Here is a 27,955-nt window from a genome sequence, read left to right on the forward strand (position 1 = left end):
TGAGGATGACGTTTTATTTTGAAAGAGTCAGACAGGAAGTAAATGTTCAGTTCTCTTACAGCAGCACCGCCGGTGGTGTTCGCCCTGTGTACAGTCAGCGCTTCTAACTTGTTGGCTACTAAAGGAAATTGATACTTTTAAGATAAATGCGTATCCATGGGGGGCAAGAATAAACAGCGAACTAAAGGAAATGTTCGGGTAAGCGCCGTTTTCTGCTAACGTGCAATGTGAGAGGAACATTGCTAGTTAGCAACAAAACCAAGCACAAGGTAGGGGCAGTGTGTTGAAGGGAACCCTTGATTTGCAAAACTCTCGCGAGGTCTGTTCGCATTGTCTCTTTGCTGTCCTTTTTGCACAAATTAGTTACGTGCCATCGTTCAATGGCGTTGTGTGTAAAATCTGGGCATGTTGGGATCTTTTCGCGACAAAAAAGGACTTGGCTAGAGTTAAGGAAAGATCATTGTGTAGGCTAAAATGATCATTCTCGCGTGATCTTTCGCGGGTCTGGGGTTCCCTTCTTCACACGGCGCAAGCTAGGTTAATGCAAACTTCATGGTATTAGCTAATGCTACGTACGACTGTGTTGTCCCAGCTGTTTTACAACCACAGCGTTCTGTTTGGCTACTTTTATGAGATATTTTCCAATACGTTTCTGTCCCGCTACTAGCCGTCTAATAGTGGCCGAGCTGCCGAGGTATTGACCCGGGTAGGTGGTGTCATCCCCGGGTTTGTGGGCTTCGACTCAACGGTCACTTCGGAGCTGAGTTATGTCCCCGCTGTCCACGGCGCAGAGGAGATAGACAACCTGGTAGATGCTGATTTCCGGCTGGTGCTCAGAAGACTCTCGAAGAGGGATGTTGTCACCAGACTGAAAGTAAGATTCAACTTAAACTAACTTACTAACCACATATTTTTTAGAAAGGTATGGGCGGCACGGTTGCGCAGTGGTTAGCACTGTAGCATGACAGTAAGAATGTTCAGGGTTTGAACCCGGCAGCTTTCTGTGTGGAGACTGCATGTTCTCCCCGTGTCTGCGTGGGTTCTCTCTTGGTGCTCCAGCTTCCTCCCACATGCCAAATACATGCAGGTTAATTGTTGACTCTGAAGTGAACATAAGTATGAATGGTTATGTTTCTCAATCAGAGATGTTCATGGTGAGTCACTAATCAATTTATAAAGGTGTTAAAAAGGTGTGCATATATGCACAAGGGCGGCACGGTTGCGCAGTGGTTAGCACTGTTGCATCACAGTAAGAACGTTCAGGGTTTGAACCCGGCAGCTTTCTGTGTGGAGACTGCATGTTCTCCCGGTGTCTGCGTGGGTTCTCTCTTGGTGCTCCAGCTTCCTCCCACATGCCAAATACATGCAGGTTAATTGCTGACTCTGAAGTGAACAGAAGTGTGAACATAAGTATGAATGGTTATGTTTCTCAATCAGAGATGTTCATGACGAGTCACTAATCAATATATCACCATTAATTGATTTTTATATTATTATTTTTGTTATTATTGTTGCTGTGTATTGGGCGGCAGGAGCTCAGTCTGTAAGAACTTGGCTTGGGAACATAGGGTCACTGGTTCAAGTCCAGCATGGGCCAAAGTATGGAGCATGGACTAGTAGCTGGAGAGGTGCCAGTTCACTTCCAGTTCACCACCTCTGTCCTTAACTGCTAACGCCTAACTACTTGGAGTGCCTGACAATATATACATATATGTACACAGCCCCCTCAATCTGGCATCTCTCTGTTGCAACTCTGTAGGCCTTGTTTATGGGCCTGTGGGTGTATTTGAGGGAAACCCTACTTAGGATTACCTTGCAACCCTAGTAGTGATTTGTGCTGATAGTTTGACATGATGTCAGTTACTTTGGAGATGAGTAAATATTCAGTAAATAGCCTATATTACTCAAAATTAAAACAACATCATGTCTGCGTAATTCCTTCCACCCCTGAAAATAATGGAATAAAAAGAACTTTTAACTACCAATGAGAATTTGGTCAGACAAGAACATATTAATCAACAGTACAGTGGACATGAAACCAGGGCATATGCCAGCTTTTTGTCAGTATCATGTATACTTGTCCTGTAGAAGAAAATATTGGAATGGGAATTATAACAAATAGACCATACTGTCTGGCCAAGTGGTGCTATCCACAGTACTGAAAGGCATTTATTATTACAGTGTATACAGTGTATATTCTGGCATGTTAAATCAGCCTTTGACCTTATATTTTGCGATATATGATCATATCTCTTATGTGTCTGGATGAGGAAAGAAATTAACTTGACATAATAGGTGCAGTGCTGCCATTGAACACCAGGATGACACTCTGCCACTTTCTTTTCTTCAAGAGAGGAAATACTGTATACACAAGTCGCATAATCCCATTTTTGATCCTTGAAGATGGAGTCATCACTAAAATACATGGCTCCAATCAGGCAGAAAAGTTTTTGCAGTGAGTCATCTTTTTCCAGTTGTTTTTTGCAGATTTGAAGTTGCAGCATAGAGAGAATGCTCATGCAAACTGACTGCTGTGAAATATTCTCAAAATGATGAAACTATTCATAAAACCAATCTAACATTTGTTTGTGTGTACAGTGTAGTTGGCTAATGTATGAAATCACCCTCAGGTGTTTGTTGGTCCAGGTGTGTGTCTCAATGCTGTGTGCTCTTCTCAGGCCGTGCAGGACTTTGGGTCTATGTGTCAGGAACGGGATGCTGAAGAGGTTAAAGGGGTCCTGCCATACTGGCCCAGGATTTACTGCAAAATATCAGTGGTGAGCTGGTCATTTTCCACATACCCCTGAAATTCCTTTTTTAATCAATGTCATTAATTTTAACATTTTAGAAATCAGTCCCTTCCTACGTAACAAATTCAATATCCAATTTCAACAGAAAATGTATTACATTAATGGGACTTTAATGAGTGTTTTAGATTTGTCCACATCAGGTGAATTTTGTCTTCATCATTATGTCTACCAGGACCATGATCGCCGTATCAGGGAGGCTACGCAGCAGGCCTTTGAACAGCTGGTGCTGAAAGTGCGTCGCAGCTTGGCCCCCTATCTGAAGAGCTTGATGGGCCACTGGATTCTGTCCCAGTGTGACACTTACACACCGGCAGCCTCTGCAGCATGTCAGGCCTTCCAGGCTGCTTTCTCACCTGCCAAACAGCCCGAGGCTCTCAGCTTTTGCAAGGATGAGATCCTCAATGTGAGTAGTAATGATGGCTTCAGTGTGGACAAGATGTAATGAGGGAAATTTATCATTTAATTGTTATTTTCATATTGCAGGTATTGCAAGATATTTTGTTGAAGGAAACAGCAGACACTCTGAGTGATCCACAGTAAGTTAAGAATTAAATTCATTATAGCATCCATTCCTTTCACTGTGTAGGCACAATGAAAATCAGTACTGTCAGAGTCATTAGTTCCCTCTGTTCTCTAGAAGCGTGACAGAGGAGGAGAGAGAAGCCAAATATGTGCGCATGCTGACCAGTTCTATGTTGGGAGTGAAGAGACTGCTGTCCCTGCTGCTGCAGAATGACAGGACGGCCATGGAGCAAAGACTAGCACAACTAATTAGCTCTGGAAAGTTTTGGAAGTACAGCAAACACAAGACGCCACAGGTACTGTACTTGAAAAGGACTTGCCAAATATCAGACAGAATTATCTTCAGTCTGACATTGCTTCTACTCAAATCAATTTCCATGAGTGAAGGGGATTCAATTTTCCCTAAGCAATCACTAGAGACTAGGGCTGGGAAATACTTCAACATTAAATCTGTGTTGTGATATGTGATTTGTTGTGATATCTCTCAAATTTTGGATATCATTATATCATGATATGGCATAAGTTCTGTCTTTTTCTAGTTTTAAAGGCCGCATTACTGTAAAGTAATGTGATTTTCTTGACTTACCAGACTGTTTTAGCTGGTCTATTATTTGCCTGTACCCATTTAATCATTATATCCACATTACTGGTGATCATTTATCAAAAATTTTGTGTTAATATTTTGTGAAAGCACCAATAATCATCCTTACAATATTGTTGCAATATTGGTATAGATGTATTTGGTCAAAAATGTTGTTGTATTTGCTTTTGTCCATATCGCCCAGCCCTAGGGAGAATTCACAACATGTTATTTTAGAGAAAAATCTCTATATTGAGATATATGTGTACATTTATCACAGCATAGCCTAAAAATATCAAGATAATATTTATTAGCCATATCACCCAGCCCTACAAGAGACCAATGTATCTCTATTAGCTTATTATTGCTGAGTTCAAGATGTTTCTGGGAATCAGCCTTTGGGCAGTGGTGTGTAAACCCAAACCAACAATAACACTCAGGTTGTGAGTAGAGTTGTTCCAATAACAATATTGGAAAATGCCTCCAATACTGCCTAAAATGCTGGTATCAGTATTGGCAAGTATGCAATCAATGCACTCATCCGATATCACGTTATTTATTAATCCCTGAAAAGGGGGGGGGTCCCATTGGATCAATTGCTTTTCTACGGAGAAAACTGTTTCATGTCACGATGCCAGACCAGAGAGTCAGTCATTTGGTGGAGTGGCGGATTAAAAGGTCTGGACCCGGGCAAGAATAGGACCGCTCTGCTTATAAGAGACATTGGAATTTGTATTGTACTTAAGTAATTCATTAACTGTTTCAACTGGTATATCCACATAATAAAATTTCACTCAACTAAAATAAGCACTAAATGTTTATTATTCCATCTGAGTTTCATATATTCATCAGAAAATTGTTTATTTTAATAAAATGTTGTCGTTTGCATAGATTGTGAGGGACAATGTATGATATCCCAATCTCTATATGCATTGCATAACCTGACTTTTAAGAAGAAGTCAGGTTCCATATTTTTCCAAATACCCCAAGTCACTTTTTGAGTAAAGTTTGATGAAGTATCTTAGTAAAGTATCTCTTTAATTCAGGTGGTCTTGTCAATGACATGTAAAGGCAAAGTATCAAGGAGAAAACTATGTAGACATGTTTTATTCCACAAAGTTACTTCATTTGTGTTTTATAAATCTGTCCCACACTGGAGTTGATAATAACATAACATGCTAGAACTATGTGAGAAGCTAAACTGTATCTGTTTGTGCTGGCAAATATACAATAAATAATCTGTGGTAAAGAAGATATTTCCCTAATCACTGCTATGTGTCGCTCCACAGGTGCGAGGAGCATTTTTTGAGATGGTGTGTGCTCTTTGTGAGTTCACTCCAGCACTGGTCCAGGCTGAAGCGGTGCGACTCTGCCCTGCTGTTCTCCTTAGCATTGACGACACAGATCCTGTAGTGCTGCCTCCTGTGTGGGAGGCTGTTCTTCACGTTGTGTCTACAATCCCTGTAAGATTGTGTTTAAAGGATAAACCCACATATACAATGCCACTATATTGTCATGTGCAGATCGTCAAGTAGATGTTAATATGTAAAGCTGCTACAGGCCTTTCATATTGTTCTAATTTTGGAGGCCTCAAAGTTGCATCTAATCTAATATTTTCCTGTTCCTATTTCAGGATTGTTGGACACACGTGAATGCCAGGAAGGGCTTCTTACCAAAACTTTGGGCTCTACTGAAAGAGGGTGGCAAAGGCATGGCTAAAGCACTCCACCCTAATCTAATGCCGTTCCTCAGCAAAGTGCCCCGAGAGGTCACGGATCCGACCTTGGACTTCTACACCACCTTCTTCGCTTCACTCATACAAGGGTGATTTGCTTGTGCTTGATTTGCTTGCTTGAAGAGACTGATGTGTGTGTTGATGTGTTTGGAGACTCTTGACATGAAAGCACGTATTATTCTACAAAATAAACCAGCTGCTTACTCATTTAAGTCAGCTCCCTCAGTTGCTGAACCTGCCATAGAAAGCCTTGACCAAAATGAAGATGACCTACTCTTTCTGTGAGCCAGCACAGCATGTGTGTGTGGAGGGGGGTCTGAAAAAAACAAACAAACAGTGAACCTGGATTAGGGCCAGACTAGTTACCATCATTTCCTCACATTGCCACTAACAGTTTTTTTTTCTGTTTTCTCTTTTTGGTCCATTCAGATTGTTAATGTTGTGTAGTTAAAAAAAAGTTAAAAATGTTATAGTTATGGCAAAAAAATTAAAATCATATTTTACTGTGACTTGTTGTAGGCTCCTAAGTGGAGCATAAGGTTAGAAACTAAACCAAACTTAAGTAAACTAAACAAACAAACAAAAAACCTGAGTAACTCTGCCAAAGTGTCTCTTTTGGGTCATTTTGCCGGTCCCAAGCCCGGATAAAGGAGGAGGGTTGGACATAGAGCTAGCTAGTGAGCAATTCTACCCCACATAACAGTCTTTTGATTAAATTTGATATTCTAACATTTAACAATACAGGACAAAATCAATTTCTGTCATGTGGGTCTAGACAAAGCATTTAAGTCATGAAGTTATTTCAATGCCAAAATAAAAAAAAAACAACAAGAATCAACAGAAGAAAGTTCATTGGTAGTTCTAAATATGTTTAGGGTGTTTTTTACCCACTTTTTGTCTCTCCCACGATGTTATTCCTCTCTCCTACAGTGTCCATTACAATTCCATGCAAATTGTCAATTGTGCAAATTAGGCGATGACATCATTTAGCGACTTTTAGGACAGCCAGTAGCTACTTTCCTTACTGAGGAGTTGGCAACACTGAAAACTGGGCTGGAGATGATAATTCAACATCACCAATTACTTAGACAAGTACCAGTTGAACTGAACTGCTGTGTGCAGTGTCGGCAACAAAATGTATTTTAGCCACTTAAAAAAGATCAATCTAAAAAGAGTTCAGTTGAATTGTATGCTATACTTAGAATATTTTCACCACTTTGCTATCTGACAGTCTTTTCTGATAGAAAACCACTGTTATACAAACCAAATATCCCTCCTTCCAAACAAATCAACTCCACGAGCGAAATCAATAATTTAAAGTTGTATAACATTGCTGGTCTGCCACTGGCTTGGTCTGTGAGTTTGTTTGTGCTATTGTGTGAATTTGATGTTTTGAAGGGTTAGTTTGGAATCACTCAAATCATACAGTTAAACAGAGTAACACTAAGAGATCACAGCAGCAGTAGACCAGGATCTCCTGTGATCTGCAGTATTATATTGCTTATTTTGCTTATGGATTTTGGTTGATTTGGAGAGAGTGATGTGCTGATATAAAATGATACACATTGCTCTTGTTAGAAGTTGTAAATTATACTTCCTGTATTACACTGTAACTTTTCGTGTTTGCATGTGTTTTTGTCAGTCTGTCTAGTGAGCGTGCAGCAACAAGCTCATCGGAAAGTGCAGTTATTGTGACGTCTGTTGTTGAGTGCTTGAGGTACTGCATACTGCACAACACAGGAGAGGAGGACGATGATCAGAAAAGAATACGGACCACGCTCATTTCACAGCAGGTAGGATCACACAGTCACTATCCTGTCAAATTTACTTAAATCTCTACCTTTCTAACATTGTTTTGTTTGTCTTTTTGTAGCTCCTACCACTCCTCGAAAAGGCCCTGGGAAATTCTTCCCTTCAGAATGGTCCTCTTTTCCTTCTGGTCACTGAAATGCTTGTTTCCTGGGAGAAGAAGGCAAACTTACATGGCGAAGATGAAGCAAATGACAAAGATGTCTTTCAAGGGCTTCTGGCAGACTTCTGGGAAGAGCTTGGCCTTTTGTTTGTTTGTTATGTCGACAACGAGGAAGCAGATCCACAGGCTTTGGAAGGGGTAGCCAACCTGCTGCAGGTGGGTTTGGTTTTGGGGGAGCTCTGTTTCAGATCTAATCTCCACTGAAATCTCAATGTTGACACGAAGGATACAGCAGATCAATACAGCTGTCGAAGCCATTCATGTCTGAAAAAGTGTCCAAAGTGAAACAGAAAACATTTGAATAAATCTCACTTTCCCTTATGTCCCCAGGTAATGCGTTACCCCGAGAGAGTAAAAAGGAAGCACGTCCAGAAGAAGAAATCTGTCAAGATCTGTTTCTCTAAGCCCGATGACAGCGAGAAAACTGGAGTAGAGGGTGGTGGTGTTGAGAAGCCTGTGCAGACAGTGTCGGAGCTTGTGAATGAGAAGGCATTTGGGTCCCCACAGACGCAGCATTTTGAGGATGTAGTGTGCCAGCTGGCACAACTGTGCCTGGTGCATGTGAATGAGAAAAAATCTGAGAAACATCTTGTTTTCCTCTCCCTTCTCCTGCGGTCTTTCCACACACCCAGGGTCTTCAAGGTAAGTCAGATTTGATCATTAGAGATAAGCGTATTTTTAACTTTGTAAGGTGTTCTGGTCAACTTGTCTGCAGGATTTTTACAAACTCATGAATTTGTCTTTGGAATGTCCAAATCTTGGGCTGCACAATTCATTGAAATATTATTGAGATTGCATTACAGCGAAGTGTAATACCTAAATCTCAGAAGCTGCAGTTGTTTGATAAAACAATGTTGTTTGGTCTATAAAACATCAGAAAATTATAAAAAATATTCATCAATGTTTCCCAAAGCCAGAGGTGACGTCCTCAAATGTCTTGTTTTGCCCACAACCCAAAGATATTCAGTTTACTCAGAAAGGAGTAAAGAATCCCGAAAACATTCACATTTAGTTGGAGAATTTATACTTTTTTTTTTCTTTAAAAATGACTCAAACTGATAAATAGTTTGATGAGTTGACAATTAATTTAACAATCAATTCATAATTGATTAATTGTTGCAGCTCTAATTGAAAGTAGGGCTCAAGTATTTTGAAAAATATATCTAATTGTAATTGTTTTGATTGATTTGCAATTAAGATTTTCAATATTTGAGGGAATTTTAACTTGTTTTGTTACTCCAATTTTCATTGAAAAATATGAAAATTATTATTTTATGATTAAAATTTAACGTAAATGGTATTTTAACACCAATTTTGCATACATTTATCAAATATTGGACCTCTTTTGTTTTGAAAATTGCGCTAGGTCATATTGTGATTTTGATGAATTGTTCACTCATAATTGTAAGGAATCATATGAGGTTTAAAAACGTGTACACTCTGGGGCGCCCCTATAGCTCATTTGGTAGGGCATGCGCACCATGTGTTGAGGCCTCGGTCCTCTGCAGCGGCTGCCGGTTTGATTCCCGTCGGTAGCACATTTGCTGTGTGTGATCCCCTCTCTCTCCCCCTTTCCTGTCATATCTTCAGCTGTCCTATCTGAATGGAGGCAAAAAGCCCCAAAAAATAATCTTAAAAAAAAAACAACAACAAAAAAAAACAAAAACTTGTACACTCTGAGAAATTGTTGGCAGTAAAGTTGAGTATTTGCAAACACGGGTATGGCTCTTTTCCATTAAATAATGTTAAGTATTAAGCTTTTAACAGCTCTTACAAATCCTTGATGCAACTGACTGTTTTCCTTAATTGTGCTCATCTTAGATGTTGGTCGAGCTGGATGATAAAATAGTGGACGGTGAGCAGCGGGATGAGGGGAATATGAGAAATCCAGCAACGCAGTTCCTGCTGGAGCAGGTGGTGGTGTGGCTGGCTGAGAAGGGGCGCAGAGACACTGAGCACCTGGTGGAGATGGTTTTCAGCTCAATCTACTGCTGCAGCCGCCAGGAGACCACCCGCATCCTCAACCACGTCACCACGGTAACACAAGACCCAGATGTCATAACAAATTACATAATGTTGATTAGGGATGAAACAATGACTGTTTTTATGATAAACCTTGGTAAAATCCCAACTATTAGTATTACCATTTCAGATTTTAATTAGCACTTGTGGTTCCTGTTTGGAGCAGCTTCTTTGGACCACCTTACTTGGATAAAGACAGATTCCTGTCTTCCTGTATAGTTAGGTGATACTGCCACAGTGATGGCAGATGGCCAGATGGCACCAATGTTCACTCAGACCTATCTACACATACCTGTGAAATGTGGTTGCAATAGCATAGTATGACATTTTTTGTAATTTGAATCCATCCCGCAGAATTTAAGCAAACTGAGGTCGAGCAGTAGCAAAACTATGGAATATCAAAAATCGGAAAAAGTAACTTTTTATGGTCCAGAGCTGGTCTGTACCAAATTTGGTGACGATTGCTCAAAATTTGTAGTTGGAGTAGATAGTATTTACAGGCCAAAATATAAAATTCAATGTTGTCGCGCTATCATGTGAAGCACCAATACCACTTTTTTTCAGAGTACAAGTACTTACATTTGGGTACTTGCCGATACCAAGTACCGATACAAGTAGTTAATAATGCCATTAAAGTTCTTACAGTAACTTTTGAAACATATTTTATTTTCATTAGATGGTCACTTTCTAAATGTAACAAATCATTGTTGCTGTTTCCTGCTACAAGTGTAACCATGGTTACTGTACACATTACATTTTTAGGTTATTTGTAGTAAGTTACTTTACTGATTTTGTGGTTCTTATTAAGCTGTGCAGTTTACTGTGTATATGATACATTTCAGTATAATAATTTCACAACATTATTGTGGACTTGCATAATTAAGTTTACTATTATAGATAGTGTATATATGATTATTATTTCATTATCATTTACAGCATTTTAAATAGTATTTTAATTATACATTTACATATGTAGTATTTAAGTTTCTTCTTCTTGTGTCTCTTGTCTAAGAGCTAATTAGTTCCTACCTGTCATTGTTTATGGGGGACAGGTATGAGTGTGGTGCCATGTGTGCAACAGTTTTGTTTACCCTGCTGTGAACACCTAAAGGCCCCAACACATGATCAGCGGTAAAAACGCTTTGTGCTGGTTGTCCCATTGTTTTCCTATGGAGAGAGCGGTGTCACCTGAACAAGCGGCGCTGCTACCCTTGGTGTAACACACCGCTCGGATCTGCCGCTGACCGCTGCGCTCAAAGTTAAAAATATTTGAACCTTGACCTAGTTTGCCACTGACTTTTCAAAGCACAACCAATGAGATAAACAGCTGAATGTGACAACGCAGGCAGAAGAGTCCGCAGATGTGTCGAAGTGACACGAGTAGACGGTGACTGATGGTCGAGTCTTGAAGGGAACCTCAGAACCGCAGAAGAGCTCGCCAGAGTGATCATTTTAACGTTACAATGAAGGGACGACAGAAAAATCTTGCTTTGCAAATTAAGGGTTCCCTTCCAGACACGACCAAATAAAAGGGTTTCAGGATTCCCCAAACTCTGTAACACAACATTAAAAACAATTTGCCGAGGCATTCAAGTAGTTTACACTCGCCAGGACTGATTGGATAGCAGCTGCACTCTGTGCATTTATTTCAGTTTTACATGGACTTGCATGGGATTTTACGGACAGCTTCCAAAGTCGCTGCGGTCATTACTGGATGATGCTTGTATCGGTGCATCTCTACATGTGGCCTAATGACACCAAAATCAACATTGCACTCCCTTGGGTCCTTAGCAGTACACCCATCAAATGCGAAGTCGACGGGATTCTCGACATGCGTGACGGATGTACAGACAGACAGTTTTATTAACATGCTTTGAGCAAATACTGTCTAATTTAAGTTTGGTAGAGCACCAACAGTGATTTTATTTCAAGTCACTGAGAGTTTTTCAATATAAAACCTTTTGAACATTCAGCCCATTTTAGCAACACTACGATAATACTAATAAGGTGATAATTCTGAACACTAAATCATGATATGAAATTTTCATACTGTTTCATCCCTAATGTGGATTCATGTCTTATGTGCTGTGTAGTGATCCTTCTTTTGTTGTACATTCAACCTTATTATGCAGTTGTTTCTTTGCTGACATTTATGCTCTTCATTCTGCTTTCTAGTTGGATTTACAGTGGGGAATTATCCTGCAAATTATACAGAGGGTATGTATAATTTTGTTTATGCAGGATTTTTAGTGTGTTATGTATGTATACTGTCTTAACATTTACACTTGTATAAACATCTGTGCTGCCCTGTTATCTGTCCTGTCAGGCATGTGCAGATCCTGAGACTCTTCAGAGCTGTCATGATTGGCTGAAAGGTTCAGTTCTGGGTGAACAGCTCCTGGGATTGACAGAAGAGCTCTGCAAGGTTGGACACAGCTCTCCCAGTTCCACTTCCTCTTCAAGCAACCACAGCTGGACACTCATCAGCCTTGTCCTCTCTCAGCACCACAACAATGGTGAAAACGAACACACACACCTGCTAATACATATTTCTGTCTAGAAAATTAGCTGTTTGGGGATTTTCTTACCATCTTTTTTATTTTGTAACAATTTTTTATCTACTTTGACTTGCACAGAGCCTCTGATTGGGGGGGTGTACCTGGAGAAGATCTTAGAGAAGCTCCACGCCACTCTGTCTGAGACCAAGAGTCTGACAGATGCAGGCAACATGGAGCCGCTCATCTCCTTCATCTGTGATGTGGCCTCCACATTCTTCTCTTCTGTACAAGACTGTCTTCTACTACTCTCTGCTGAGGAACTCCTCTTCACTGTCTTCCAGCTCATTGCCCAAGATCAAACACATACTCACCTGTCTGGTAGGTACTCACACAGTCCACAAGCATATATACTTGTCAGGTAAGCTAAATGACTAATGCTTGTTTATCACTTTGAAAGACTCACTTTTAGGTAAGCTGAGGAAGGTTTGTGTTGTTGGAGTCCAGTCATTAGTCCAACACTCTGAGTCTAAGTTCAATGAAGGTGGTTTCCTGCACAGTGCAGCCATTTGGGTGACAAACCAACTACTCACTGCCTCTCTGGACATTAAAAGGTAACAGAACACCTTCCTCTGACATCAGAATTCAATTTTTTGCCTGTTCAGCGTGTCTGAGTCAGTGCAAACATATCTTAAGAATCCATCCCGTGGCTTTGATGCAGTTTTCTCCTAATTTTTCTTGGTGTTATATTTTAGTTTACAGGTTCTAGTTCTGGCCGTACAGAACTTAGTGGAGACAATCATCTCTGTCTGCGATCAAGACTCCCCTCTCCTCGTTCAGTTCTTCACCCAACTGACGCCCAGCCAGACAGAATGGACAAGAATCAGACAAGCCTTACCTCCTCAGGTGAGTACACACACACATACAGACTTTTTTTTTTAAATGCACCTTATTTAAGATGGCAAAAATATGTTTTGTTGCTGACCCTGTCCACAGCAGTACATTGCTAAATTTCTTACACTGGTACTACAACTAATACACTGACTATGGATAAGTACTTCATACAACCCTACTAATGAAATCTTTCACACTTGAACCACCTGAGATCTTTCCCTTTTTTTCTGTCCTCTGCAGTGGGTCAAAAACCCTTTACTCTCCCGTTGTCACAGAGGAGTTTGTGAAAAATCCTCCATGGATATCTGGAGGTTTAAGTTGTCAACCAGGCTGCCAGCCCACCTGTGTGCCTGTGCCCTGCTAGGTAGGGTGGCCCTGTCTGTTGCTTGTGACCAAAAGGAGGCAGAACATCCGTCATACCTGCCAAATCTCAAGAACACAGGTACACAAACACACAGGACCTTTCTTTGAACTTTGAGGTTTTTTTTTTCTTTTTTACACATTTTTTCATGTGTAAGTTGATCTATAATATGTTTGTATATGAATGCTTTACTTTGGCAGTTTCAGAGCTGTTGTATGCACTGCAGTGGTGTAAAGAAGTTGAGTACAGCCCTGCTATTGTGTCTGCTTATCACCGCCTGCTGACTGACTGGGGGCTGTCGGAAGGACTCCACAGCCAGGTCCCAATGAAGGACCTGCTGGAGACACTCTACTCAAGGTGAGCTCATGGATTTTTGATGAATGAGGAATTAATTTAACACTTGACAGAGTAAGTAGAAACAAGCCCACAAAGAGTAACGCATAATAACTTTTCACATAAACACGTTAAGCACGTTAAATGAGAAATAAGTGTTCAGCTGTCATTGTTTATATTATTTTTCATCAGGACAATGCAGGATGTTTTAGCTTTCTTCATAAACAAGACAGAATAAGTGCATTTCGGTGAAATTACCAGTCTCTTGTTTTTTCATTTCAATCAATAAAACAATGTGCACATTTTAAATGCTTTATGAAAGGTGTACTAAAGATATGAAGCTTTAATTTATATCCACTTGTGAGTGACGAAACAAGATGACAAAAGTCATCAGCAGTGATTGTTATGCACATTAGGGATGCCCAGATGAATCGAATGCTGTTCTTGGCTGATATTCAGGAGATCGGGATTAATGCTTTCTAGTTGGCAATCTTTAGCCAATTCTCAGATGAGTTAGTGTCATCATGACATGGTTTATAATCAAAAGGAGCACTTCATCCCAAACATGATTTGTGTAACAAAAATTTACCCGATGCCTTGTGTTGCCTCCATTTGAACATAAAATGAATCCAAAACATGCAATCAAGACTTGCTGAAGTTGATGGTGCTCCTGTTTTTAAAATAACTATAGTAAAACATCTGTTGAAAAACTCTGTACACACACGCGCGCGCAATGAAATCTTTTCAGCAGGAAAGCCCTGAAGGCAAACTATTACTACACCTGCACAATCTCATGCATGTCGCTGAGGGCAACAGCCATGTGCGTGTGTGGAGGTGTGAGGTGGTGGAGTCGAGCAGTGTCTTCATGCTAAGTTGCTAACTAGTTAGTGTTGGTGGAAAGTTAATTAACACTCACCTCTTCATTTTTGGTTTTCAATACAACTCTAATAAACGCTGCTGATGTCCCTGATAACTGTCACATCACTCATGCTCATCACGTTTGCTGTTAGCTAGGTAATTGACTAACTACAGTTTGACAGTAGCAAACATACTAAGCCTTGTTTTGATCCACTCCTGTTTGCCCTGTTAAAGTCACTGTGTTATGCTGCCAGTAATAACTCAACACTTCCTGTGAGTGTTTCACTGAACGAAAATCTGTAATTTCTTTACAAAACTTGTATTTGTAAGATTGCAAGAACGTGACTTGGACTTCCACTCTCATTCATGGACTCTGTTCCACTCAGGAGCAGCTGAGAAACCAGTGGCATCTAGTGGTAAAACTCTGTATTACTGGTTCAGTTTGGCTTAAAATCACTGCTTACAATACCTGCTCTACTAGCTGTGATATCAAAACAAAAAACTACTGGCGGGATTGGTGGGAAAAAAGCATGGCCTCTCTAATGCACATGTTTATTATTTGAAACACTGTCTACTTAATGTACTGACTGTGATTGTATTGTTGCCCTGCAGGTCAGTGCAGGATGGAGGCCTATGGGCTCTGACTCTGGAGACCTACATCAACACCAGTGATTTAGGAACCACTCACAGTGCAGCTGTGAGGAAGCTTTACCACAGCACAGACAGGTTAGTACTTTGTTTATGTAATTTTAAATGCTTTTAGTGTCACATTCAAAGCTATTAAATGGCCCCTGTTCACACTGTGTTACATATTGAAATTGTCTGTACTTGGCCAGTTTGTTCCCAGTGTCTCAAAGCAAACTGAGCACGCTCCAGGTGCTCTGCCCCACCATGACCAAAGAAGACAGAGAGACTCTCATTGCTCTCGCTACTGCTGGAATAATCAACTGGCAAGAGAATGACAGTAAGAATACACACATGAACACACATACACCCACTCACAAAAATGCATACATGGACATTTTTGATTTTAAAACAACCAAAACCTACCTCTTCAGCCTGGCTTTTGATTTGATAGACATTTTTAACTGTTATTTTATTTATGTTGTATAAATTATTTCTATTTCTATTTTATTTATTATTATCATTTCTTTTCAGCATTGTTTTGTTTTTTTTCCCTTATTATCTATTTTATTTGTTTTTATTTTGTTTTGTCTTTTTAATCTATCATATAGATCTTAGTCTAGGTTTTATCTAATTACTTTCTTTTAATCATTGCTTTTAAACATATTTTGTTGTATGTCATCATTTTTATTCTTCTGTTGTTTTTACTCTGTTTTAAGTATAGATTTTATTTCACTCTTTTGCTGCCTACACTTCAGCTTGCTTTGTCTTATTATCGATTTGTCAGTCAGCTGTTAGGCATTGAATTGCACAAATCTATATGAAAGGCGCCATACAAATAAATTTTGATTGATTGAAAATAATTTTGGACTGTGTGTTACAGATGTGTATGGGTGTCTGGCAGTGCTGCTTTGCTGTCTAAAAGCCAAAACACAAGTTGAGGACGAGGTCTTGCAGGCTATCCTGGCCACCATGATGGAGTGGAGGAACAGCAAGGAGGTCTGGTTCCTCTTTGGCAGGTAATATAATCACACAAAAAATTACAGACAGTATCACAGAGTGTACAGAATCTTTGATATTTTTAGATAAAGCATGTTTACATGCATAGAAAGAAAAAGATATTTAAAAGCTGACGATCTTGTGAGCCATAGCTCAGTCCCGAGAAAAAAAATGAATTTATTTTCTTTAAATCTTTGAAGAATGGGACTTCGGTTTAAATTTTTTCTTAAATTATTCCACTTCACCGTCTTCCACTATAGAGGGTATAGAATTTAGTCACTTTCTGGTGATTTTTTTACTTGCTGCCACAAGAGTCTGCAGCAGTTTTGCATCTGTCCTGTATTTCAAAAATGTGGCTTAAATAAAGAGTCTCTGAGTTCAGGGATAATGAGTCTTAAATAACATACTCAATCTTCTGTGAATATCTTTTCAATATAAACTCAGTTTGGGACAGTCCCACTATATATGGAAGTGATTTGCCTTCATTGAGCCACATTGTCTCCAGCACATCAAACTTGGTTTGAGGTCTTAAGATATCTTAAAATATTTTTCCAGCTCTCTTCTCTCCATTGCATGAAATTAGTTGAGGACCAGAAAGCTGCAAATTTTCCATCCAAGCCTCTTCAAAAATCCCTATTCCTGCTTCTTGCCACTTTTCTTTAATGTACGAGGTGTTTTTTCATTTTTAGCATGAAAGAGAGCATCATACCCCCTAGAGACTGACTTATTTGATATTGCTGAGGGCAGATTTCAGGTGTTTATGGAACTCATATTGTGCAATTGATAAATCTGTATGTCTGCACTGTTCAAGTTTGGATATTTTCTGCTAGGCCTGGGCGATATAGCCAAAAAACCTATCACAATAGTGACGTTTCATATCGGTCAATATCGATAATTATTGATCATGTAAGTTGTGACTGATATGTCGTGTACTACAAAGGGTGGAATAAGTTTGTTGCATTATATTGCAACAATATTACAGGGATGACTATTGGTGCTTTCACAAAATGTGAGATTATTTTATAAATAATCATCAATAATATGGATATAATGTTTAAGCGAGTAAAAGCAAATAATAGATCAGCTGGAACAGTCTGGTAAATTCTCAAAATGACATCACTTAACTGTAATGCAGCCTTTAAAACCAGGAAAAGACAACACTTCTGACATATCATGATATAACGATATCCAAAATCTATGACGATATCTAGTGTCATATCACAATACAATACAATATCATTATATTGCCCAGCCCTATTTTCTGCTCATATATCTACATTTGTCTCTGTATCTCAGTGACCTATCTAAAGCAACTGCAGAGCAGTTGAACCTGACTGTGGAGATGATGCGTTTCCTGTCCTGGCTGGTGACTCATCGTGCGACGGTTCTTGGGGGCAGCCAGTGGGACTTCTTGCTCTGCAGTATGTTAGCTTGGCTGCAGGTGAGACCGAGATCACATGCATTCTCTTGTTTTGTGGCTGTGAGTTTTGCGGCCAGGGTCAGCTTACAAATAACGTCACATAAGGACGACTAGATAGAATACCAGTATTAGAGTGAGACCAGGGAGACCCCCACCCCCTATATCCTTCTTTATTAGTATTATCATTTCTAATTTTGAAAATGTCTATAATGTCTCCCTTTTATTATTGTTTGTCCTTTTTCTTTCCCTCTTACGACTACTTCATTTATCCTGAATCTTTGCTTTTTTTCCTACATACTCCCTTTGTACCCCTTTATTTGACGCTTAGATGGACAACAATCCTTGTGGAGATGTGGACTAAAGGGTTTAAGTGGGGGTTCTTTAATTACTTGAATAACACAGCTGTTCTATGTTTGTACACTCTTTGATTTCTAATATATGCTGCCAACAAATGTATGGTAGTTTAATTAAAAATTAATAAAGTTGTTTAAAAAAATATATATTTTGGTTAAAATATGACTTTTTCTACGGATTTTTTTGTTTATATTGTACCAACTATAGTTTAGGCTGTAGTTTTTAATTATGGCTTGCATCTGCTGCCCCTCACTATCTTTGACCTCATTTGCTTGCTTTCAATCTCAGGTTGCCACTGAGAATGTGAGCAGTCTGTGGAACCCATGGGTGCAGCTGTTTGTTTGCGAGAACACTACATTGGTAGTGGGGGTGAACCAGTTCTTCACATCATCTCCGCCTGATGTGCTGGAGAAGCTGCCTTCAGAACTGGCTGGTGAATGGACAGACTTCTTTGTAGAAGGAATCTACAACCTGCTGTTGCCTCTGCCCATCAGTATCACAGGTGTGTGTATAATTTATTTCAGGAGGTTATGACACAATCTCTGGGAAACAAGTCTTGTCTGAAAAGTCAAGCACCAAAACTTGCCCAATACTTGCTTCTTATTTATCCACTGGTGGAAGAAATATTCAGCAGTGTTGTGCAAAGTCGTACTGGCTCAAAATTCAGTTTACAAAGATAAAAATGAAATATTTCACCTTCATGGGTAACAATTTTGAATTAAGTTCACTGGTCCAAATCTGAAATCGTGTTCATTTCTTCCATTTTTTAAAATTCAATTTTTAATAGAACCTCCTTGAGTCAATGCAGTGATGTCACTAAATGGTTAATGTTTTTTTTATTAATAATTTGAATGGAGAGGATAACTTATATCTTTATGAAGTGGGACAAGAGACGAACGCTCATGCACAACACTAATATTCAGATCCTTTACTTCAGTAAAAGTATTATTACCACACTGTGAAAATACTTAATAACAAGTAAAAGTTTCACCATTCAAAACCTTAATTACTTTTGTACCTTACATAAGTGTAAGTTTGTTAATGTTAATGGTTGAGCTCATTTTAACTGCTTTATATACTGTTAGCTAGTTTAATCTACAGCAATGCTTAATATTTTATAAGATCGTCATATGGTTGTGGCATCACCTTATGTCATGTGACCTATCTCAAAAAAGTTAACTTTTCATGAGCTCAGAAAAACAGGAGGCTCAATATTTGTTCAAGGCAAAACGCCATTTTAAATTAAATATTGTTGTGCTGCAGAGATGTCTAGACCGACACATTATCAGACAAATGTAATGGAGTAAAAAGTACAATATTTGCAGAATTTTAGATGAAGTTTAGTTGAATAAAGATATGGACATGAAGCAAAGCACAAGTACTGCCCATTTGTTGTTAAGTGTAGTGCTTTAGTAAATGGACTTAGTTACTTGCCACCACTGCATTAAGCATATCACTGATAAATGAAAATCATTTACAAGTCTGACTATGTCCCAAAAGCCTGTCATTGTGATATAACAGCAGTTAAGGCAAATGTATCTAAACACTGTATGTAACAGTCCTGATTTCATATGTCACATTCCTTCTGCCTGTTGCTGTCTCAACGCAGATGCCTTCACTGAACCAGACGACCCTGTGTTCCCTTTGGTGGTACTGCAGTCAGTCGGCGTGGCTCTGACATATGTGCCTGTGCAGCAGCTGAAACAGAACTCGCTGCCATCACGGTTCATAGCGGATCAGAGTACAAACCTGCCAGAGCCCCTCCAGACTCTCCTCAACACTTTGTGCCCTCTGCTCCTGTTTAAGGCCAGACCTCTGCAGATCACTGTCTACCACTTGCTAGAAAAGTAAGGATTTCATTTGAGAGGGTGGGGAATATTTCCTTAAATTAACAGTACTGTGTTATGATTTAAGTCTTGAATATTTAACCAGAAAAATTAACATACTGGCTTATTGTCAATACAGGGTCATGCCTCAGCTGCCTGAGTGTGACGGAGAAGGAGACACCAGCAAGTCTGATGATGATAGAGATGAGCCATGTCTGTAAGTCAATGGGGGAGACAATCTTAATGTGCGGTTTACACATATGTAATAATTACTGTATTCTAGCTGTTGTCACGAGGTTTTTAAGTAGCAGACAAAAATCAGTATGGGTAATGTTTTTAAATGATTCTTAGAGTTATTATCTTGTGTTCAGTTCTCCTCCAGCAGCTCTGATGGCCATCCTGTCAACCTGTGAGGAGCTGTGTGACAGCATCGTGGCAGGACTTCAAGTAGGAGAGTTTGCAGTAGTCCAGCCTCTCAGTGTGGAGTACTCCTGCATCCTGGGGTACCTGCTGGCCTGGAAACTGCTCCTCACTTTCTTCAAATCCTCACCCTCCCATGTGAGTCATCATACGTGCTGGCCTCAATATTATCAGATGTTTAGTACAATATGTTTGCTTTTTTACTGGGGTGTATTTCAGAAAGCAGGTTTAGTGAAAACTCTGAGTTTGTTAACCCTGAGATGAGGGGAAACTCTGGGTTTTCAGTTCCAGAAAGAGAGTAAACTTAAGGCCAAAATGCACTAAAGCCAGGACTAAATGTCCCTCTTTTTAAAGTACACCCATTGTTCTAAATGACAGAACACGCACTGAAAGCTTTTTGACACGCGTCAAACTGCCTTGACGCTCCCACTCTGAACTTCTTTCGATTTTGTTAAATGGGGACTAGGGTTTTTTCTGCAGCCGCAGTATGTGTTTGGGGAGAGCTAAATGGGATTTTTAAAAAAGCACGATTGTGAGTAGTGAGAGAAGATTGAGCTGCAGCTCCACTTGAAACCAGGTAAAAGGAATAAAAGCCAACCCGCAGCAGAGAGAGAGAGAAAGAGAGAGGGTGAGACCGTGTGAATATGGACAGATGTGTGTGACTTAATATAAAAACTTTTTCTGATCATTAATCATAATATTACCACACACTTATGTGGTGCAATATTTTTTACTCCAAGTCTGATTTATGTACTTTTAAAATACTTAATTACTCCATGCCGATCAATCATAACTACGTGGGGAAGACACAGGCGGCGGAGAGGAGGGAGGGGAGCGAGTGTGTTAAGTGTCCACTGATATAAAAGTTTTTGATGATAAATCCTGATGTTACTGTACAGTTTTGTGGTTTATTCACTGCAGACAGAAAATCTGTCTCTGCAACAAACAGACACTCGTCTCGTCCATGGAACATCTGTCACTGCACTGCACTATTGTAAATCATGATGAAGTGTCCAGACACTGTCTCTCCTCTTCATCTCCTCAGTGTGTGTTGGTGTGAAGTTTGCTGTTGTCTAAAACATCCTCACTGATGTAAACTGTCAGAGTGACACTGATGTAAATGATTAGTCTGCCTCAATACAAAAACATGAATATCGAGCACCGTTTAGTCATTATATAGACTGACGAGTTGACGAGTTTTCTCCTCAGACAACAAGAAATAAACAATTACTAACAATAATAACACTAAAGAAATAAATCGATGCATATTAATAGCCTTTTCCTAAAATACTGTTGGTTTTTTGGTGTTGGAATTTTAAATCTGAAGCCTGCAATACGCTATAATAGATTCAATTGAATTAGTTAAAGCTTAAAGTACATTTTGGCCTTTAAACTCTGCGTCAATTACCATGGTAACTGACTCTGTGAACCTAAACTGCTCTGTGAACCTAACCTGCTCACTGGCAGATTTTCTCCAATAAACTTAACAGAGCCAGACATGCTGTTTAACTTCTTCATTGATTCAGTCCACCTGAATGCAGAATTAATCAGAAAACTTAGTTCCTGACTGGGGACATTCATGTGATTGCCCCCTCAAGTTCGAACAACAACTCTGTGAATTTTCTTAACTTAAAAACTCAGTATTTAGACATGTAGGATCAATGAATAATTATCTCAGTCATCAGTCATGATCTGATTTGTCACACTGATGGAACATAATCCCTTTTATATTGTTGATCATATATTAATAATTTCTGAGTGAGCAGGTTTGTGGTGCACGCCTGTGGTTTGAAACTAATATATTTTTTTTAAATATTGTGTATACAGTCTGAATATGTTCCGTCAGCATTTCAGTGACAGTGTTTAAATTTATTAACTTTTGTTGAAGGAGCTGAAAATAAGTCACTGAATGCTGCTGAATAGATCTGTAATCTTTTTATTATTATAACCTCAAGCTGAACAGTGGAATTTTATACCACTGGAAACCATTTACAAACCCGCAAATCACCAAACACATTATTACCGTATCAGACAGTGAGCTTACAGTCCTTGATCAATATAATTTTTAATTTTTCAACTATATTTTTCAATATCAGTTTGAAGCTGAGCCAATATATTTAAAAATGTAAAATGACAAATTTATGGACACCATTGAATAAAACTTTGTGTTGACTAATTGACACTTTCCCTGCTCTGACTCTTTGTTTAAAGACAAATGCATTCATAACTCTAAATCTGCTTATTAAAATTGAGGGTCTGCGTTTTATTTACCCATTGCTATTGAGAATCATAGTATCAGAGCTCCATTAACTTAAGAGTGAACATACTCAGTGTTGATTTAACTGATCAGCTGTTCTGAAACTGAAGACTGTGGTTTTCATCTCAGGGTTCATCAGCTCAGAGTTCAGGGTCACAGTCAGAGTAGCTTTGACTTGAAGTTTGAGCAAATACAGATTCAATGATATTGATATCTAAGTATTGTCAAAGTATTGACTGCTCCTCTCATTTCTCTCTAGCTGCGTGCCCATTATGCCCAGTATCTTAAGAGAAGCTGCTCCCTTAACAAGCTCCTCCTTCACCTCTTCAAACTGATGCCTGAGAACCCTGTCTACCCAGGCCAGGCAGCAGAGACAAAGGAGACGAAAACCTTCTTTACAGAGAGCCTGTCTCTGGCTGTTGACAGTAAGTAGAACACACACACCTCTACATGACTTGAAACATGAAATGTAAACAACGGAGTTCACACGTGTCCTGGAAAACATTCCAGTCATGGAAGAAAAACACATGGAAAATGTTAAATGTCCAGAAAAATAATTTTTATGTTGTGAGAATGAGGTGAACACACTTCCAAGACATGTCACATGGTGGTAATTTCAAATTGTATGATATTACAATTTAAATCAACAAAACTCTGCATAATCTAAGTTACATTAGTCTTCAACTGTAAATATTAGTCACTGCTAGTAACTGTTATAGTTTTTATTATGTTTATAGATTAATGTTTAAAATGTCTGACAATGAATTGTGACTCAAACATGGTGTTTTAGTTTGTCTCTTCAAACACAATGCTGTATTTTTTAGGTAAAATAGAACATAACATGACAAGAAACGTAGTGGTAGCTCATGGTGAGTGTGATAAGCCTTGTTTAAGACTCCACTTAATATTACGGAATAAAATTTGGTGTAATAATAATAATAATAATAACTTTATTTATATAGCACCTTTCATACATAGCATGCAACTCAAAGTGCTTTACAATGTGGCATTAAAAAATGACAACATAGGTAAAAACACACAAGACAGAAATACATAAAATCACAATAACAAAATCAGAGTAAAAAATTACAAACAGCAGTATGGCATTAAAAAGACGTATAATATATATTAATTAAATTATATATAATTTAAGTATAATTAAAACATAGCATTAAAACAAGACAAGAAATGTAAAAATAATACAGTAAGCAGAGATAGTAGTAAAAGTAGTGACATTAAAACATCTGTTTATGCCTGTATGCTGAAATGACACTAAATGACTATAACACTTCTCTAGTTACAGGAGTGAATGACAGAAAAGTCCAGAAGACAGTGCAAGTTTAAGTTTAGATCAGACTCTCACAGAGAGGAACATTTGTGACAGTGCCCTGGAAGGTGATGCCTGGAATGCAGTGGGAATTGGACACAAGCTCAGTTTTTGCCCCCTGTGCTTCTTGTCTGCAGAAAGTGAGAGTGTTGAGTGGGAGCTCCCTCATCTGGCCTGCAGCGTGTACTACAGCACCGTGCAGGACCTACCTGCCATGGTGCGGCTGTGGTGGAACAGCCAGGACAAGAGAGTGAGTGCAGCGGTGGAGAAGTTCACTATTAAATACGTCAGTCCTGTTCTTTCAGCCCAGGAGATCTCCTCTGTCCACTCCAGCACTCAGATGTTTGACAGTATGACGGTAAGTTTGCAAATTCGCTCTGTTTGTGTATCTGTGAAGCTGTTCATACCTGGTATGAACGTGCAGCTTGGGTGGACAGCTCTGAGTATGGGAGTTCTCATCTTATTTTAATTACAGTATAATGCATCTTGAGTGACCACTTAAGTAAAAACAAGGGCTAGTTTGCTGTCTATTTGGCTGTTCAATATGGAAATGTAACTTATTAGTTCTTTTGTTTTAGTTCAGAGCCACACTAAACCCCTGTATCAACCTACAGGAGTCTGAGTTTTTACCTGATGTTCCATATTGCACTGGGATTTTACACCTGAACTGTGCGCGGGATGCACACTTCTGGTTTTTCCTGATGTTCATGTGTGATGTGAAAACAGATTTCCACACAAAGAAAGGCAGTAATGACAGAGTCAGATAAAGTTAAAGTGTGCATCCCAGTGCAGCATGGAGCATCTCTCTTCACAACAACGTTTTTCTAAGAAAAAACAATTTGATAAATTGCATTCAATGCCAAATGTACAAGAAAGCACAAATGATTAAGAATTTGATGTAGCTGCTCTATATGCAAAAAATGTGTTTGTTTTTAACTGGTGGCTCAACAGTAGTAGTATGTACCAGGAACCTTCATTCTAGGAATTATTCCTACTGAAATATATTATGTACATGGTAAACTGCTCAGTTTAATAAGTAACCGTGGTTACACTATCAGTGGGGAACAGCAACAACAATTTGAAACATCTGATGAAAATAAGACATGTTTTTAAAGTAGCTGTAAGAATTGTAAAGGCTTTATTTAGTACTTGTATCGGTATCATGCTCAGGATCGGCAAGTACACAAATCTAAGTACTTGTAGTATTTGTACTCTGTCTACAAAAAAGTGGCATCAGTGCATTCCTAACTTAAGCAAACAGAGCTGCATTGAACAACCTATTGTGTTCATAAGTGCACTGCACCATAACTCCCTGTTACTTGGCTGGTGTTTACATACATGTTGCTGCTGATTGGGTAACACCTGTGACCACCCCACCAAACAAGACCACCTGAGTGCCCTAGACCACCTCCACATGTGGTCTAAGCAGTCGTATCTCAAATGCATCCTGGGTGCATTCACACCTGTACTTAGAGCTGTCCACCTGTGATCAGATCAGTAGAAGATGCGGTAACAACAGGCAGACAGTTTAGACTGTAGAGCAGATGTGTGATTATCTGACTGAAAAACCCCGATGGCAAAGGCAAACAGTTTATTTACTTATTCATCTTGTTGCCCCAGGTGAAGGCCCGCTCAGCAGCGCGGGAGGTGATCGCTACCTATTCTGTGGATGATCTCTTCATCGAGTTGGTGATTCAGCTCCCACAGAACTACCCTCTAGGCTCCATCACTGTAGAGAGTGGAAGGCGTGTGGGCGTCGCTGTGCAGCAGTGGAGGAACTGGATGCTGCAGCTGAGCACCTACCTCACACATCAGGTAGAAACCAACACACAGTGGATACAAACTTAAGAGGCTGACGTTGTTAAGCCTGTTCTTCAATCCAAAGACCTGTAGCCAAATTAAATTCCTACCAGTGAAGTTTTCTTGAGAAATGCAAGCAAAGAGGGCAGTGAAGGTACTTTCTTTTGAGTTTGAAATGTATCAGAAAAATGTAAATGTGTGTTTGTTTGTTCAGAATGGCAGCATAATGGAGGGCCTGGCTCTGTGGAAGAACAATGTGGATAAGCGTTTTGAGGGACTAGAGGATTGTATGATCTGCTTCTCTGTCATCCATGGCTCCAACTACTCCCTGCCCAAGAAGGCGTGCCGCACCTGCAAAAAGAAATTCCACTCAGCATGTTTGGTGAGTTTTATATGTCACGATCATATTATATCCAGCGGAGGGCTGTCAGGATCTTTGCAGATGTTTAAAACAACAATTAACCTTGATAGATGTGTAGCTACAACATAATCCTTTTGTCACTGACTATTATTCAGAGTGTCCAACAACATTATGGACAGGATCGCTACAAAGACAAAGCTTTTTTTTTTAAGTGTAAGATATGTTTTTGTTTAACCATAAACAGCTGTTTTATTACCCTCGCAAAACTAACCAGACTCCCTTTACAAAACTATTATTATGACATTGTCAGTTTTATTGAAATTCAACAGAAACACTTCTCCCACTGCTTCTATGATATCTGACCTTCCTCTCACTCCTCTCCCAATATTTTCACATCTAATGCTGTGAATTAAGGGTTTATGGGTTGAGTTGATTTCGACTAAACTGAGCTGATGATTGTTGGAATAGTTAAAAGACAAGCCAAGACGCTTTTGTGAGTTTAATGTTGTCAGTCACTTAGAAAAATAATTTCAGCTTGTCCGTGAAAGAAACGAGCAGTACTTGGATGATCCACAGTTCCTCGGAGGGATTACACTTAGTTAACCTTTTCTGCTGCAGGTCTCTTCCTTAATATCGTCCCCATTAGTCACTTAGACACAAAATAATGTGAAAATAGAGCTAAACAATGATAATTAGTTAGTGTTTGTGAGTCATAAGAAATCCTTAATGACAAGATATAGTTTAAAGTGAACATGCTTTTTGAGTTTGGTTTGCTGCTTACATATATTTTTTTTATCTCATCTCTCTACAGTATAAATGGTTCACTTCCAGCAACAAGTCCACATGTCCACTGTGCAGAGAAACCTTCTTCTAACACACAGTCTGTTGATCGTGGCTCAAAGGTCGACAGTTCTCCGGTCAGTCAGGACAGGATCAGTTGTGATTATATGAACGTTATTAGGAAAATCATCTACATTAAGGACTAATTCATTAGATCACAATATGGATTGAAATTCTTAAGATTCTCAGAGGATTTCTCTGAAATATCAGACATTATTTGATTCAGAAAATCATGTTTCATGTGTTGTTTGAAAGTCTGAAATAAAAAACAGTAAAATCTAAATGAAGACTTTCATGCCCATATTCAGTAGTGTGGGTTGATGAGCTCTCAAGTTTGTTTTTACCAGTGCTTTCCTGTACTGTATACTTGCAGCATCAGTAGCTCCCTGCTGTTGTTTTTATGTTGTTAATGAGGTTTTTATCTTTTTCGTGGACTTAATTTTTTTTTTTTTTAAGCTTTTTAATCTGCAGGTGTGTAGAAGAGGCCGAATCATAAAGTTAGGAAAAACCAAAGGTGTCCAGGTGCTTCATTTAAACACCTGTTTTGTCGAGTCATTTTACAAACTTAAAGAAAGAGATGGTCTAAGCATTGTAATGCCCAGGAGAGGTTTCATAAATATTTCCTAATATTTAGGAGTGTAAAGTGATGTCAGATTAGTGGCATGCCTTATATCATTAAGACATGAGATCACACATGAAAAGCAGGGAAGAGAACCTCTTTAGGTTTTATGTTTTTAATTTTTAATTGCCACTGCTCACAAATATCAAAATCTAACGATGTGTCTTCCCCTGTGCCTGCACACAGCTGTAAATGATGCTGTAAAGACAATAAAATACAACTAGATGAATGTTATTATCGGATGCGTGTTGTCTTTTATTCAACACAGAACAGGGGCCACCCAAAACATACACACAGAAACTGTGTGCCATTGGAATGTGTAGTAAAACCTTCATGTATAATTCACAGATCTTTTTGATTGCTGACCTGCAGTGGAAGAAGTATGTAGATCCTTAGTAAAAGTACTAATACCACAATGTGAAAATACTCAAAAGTCAAGGACCTGCATTCAAAACCTTATTTAAGTTAAAGTATGTAAGTATAATCAGCAAAATGTACTTAAAGTTTGAAAACGTAAGACTTTGCA

The 27,955-nt window shown here is 39.1% G+C and overlaps 1 protein-coding gene across 1 annotated transcript; it reads left to right on the plus strand.

Annotated features, from left to right (window-relative positions):
* The first annotated feature begins 38 nt into the window (after nucleotides 1-38).
* Nucleotides 39-27,109, plus strand: ltn1 (listerin E3 ubiquitin protein ligase 1). The gene is made up of 32 exons (XM_084731245.1): nucleotides 39-198; nucleotides 668-874; nucleotides 2,679-2,777; nucleotides 2,983-3,213; nucleotides 3,294-3,346; nucleotides 3,448-3,628; nucleotides 5,202-5,375; nucleotides 5,546-5,736; nucleotides 7,290-7,440; nucleotides 7,521-7,775; nucleotides 7,950-8,261; nucleotides 9,441-9,656; nucleotides 11,817-11,858; nucleotides 11,968-12,157; nucleotides 12,278-12,517; nucleotides 12,597-12,750; nucleotides 12,892-13,042; nucleotides 13,271-13,472; nucleotides 13,592-13,748; nucleotides 15,195-15,308; nucleotides 15,419-15,546; nucleotides 16,090-16,225; nucleotides 17,502-17,646; nucleotides 18,268-18,481; nucleotides 19,589-19,826; nucleotides 19,945-20,022; nucleotides 20,177-20,363; nucleotides 22,742-22,907; nucleotides 23,947-24,167; nucleotides 25,430-25,624; nucleotides 25,824-25,991; nucleotides 26,782-27,109. Exons 1-32 carry the CDS (start codon nucleotides 157-159, stop codon nucleotides 26,842-26,844), a joined length of 5,301 nt encoding a protein of 1,766 aa, XP_084587371.1. The 5' UTR covers nucleotides 39-156; the 3' UTR covers nucleotides 26,845-27,109.
* The last annotated feature ends 846 nt before the right edge of the window (nucleotides 27,110-27,955 follow it).

The sequence above is a fragment of the Lutjanus erythropterus genome, chromosome 11 (assembly GCF_056507025.1).
Source record: "Lutjanus erythropterus isolate fLutEry1 chromosome 11, fLutEry1.hap2, whole genome shotgun sequence".
NCBI lineage: Eukaryota > Metazoa > Chordata > Actinopteri > Lutjaniformes > Lutjanidae > Lutjanus > Lutjanus erythropterus.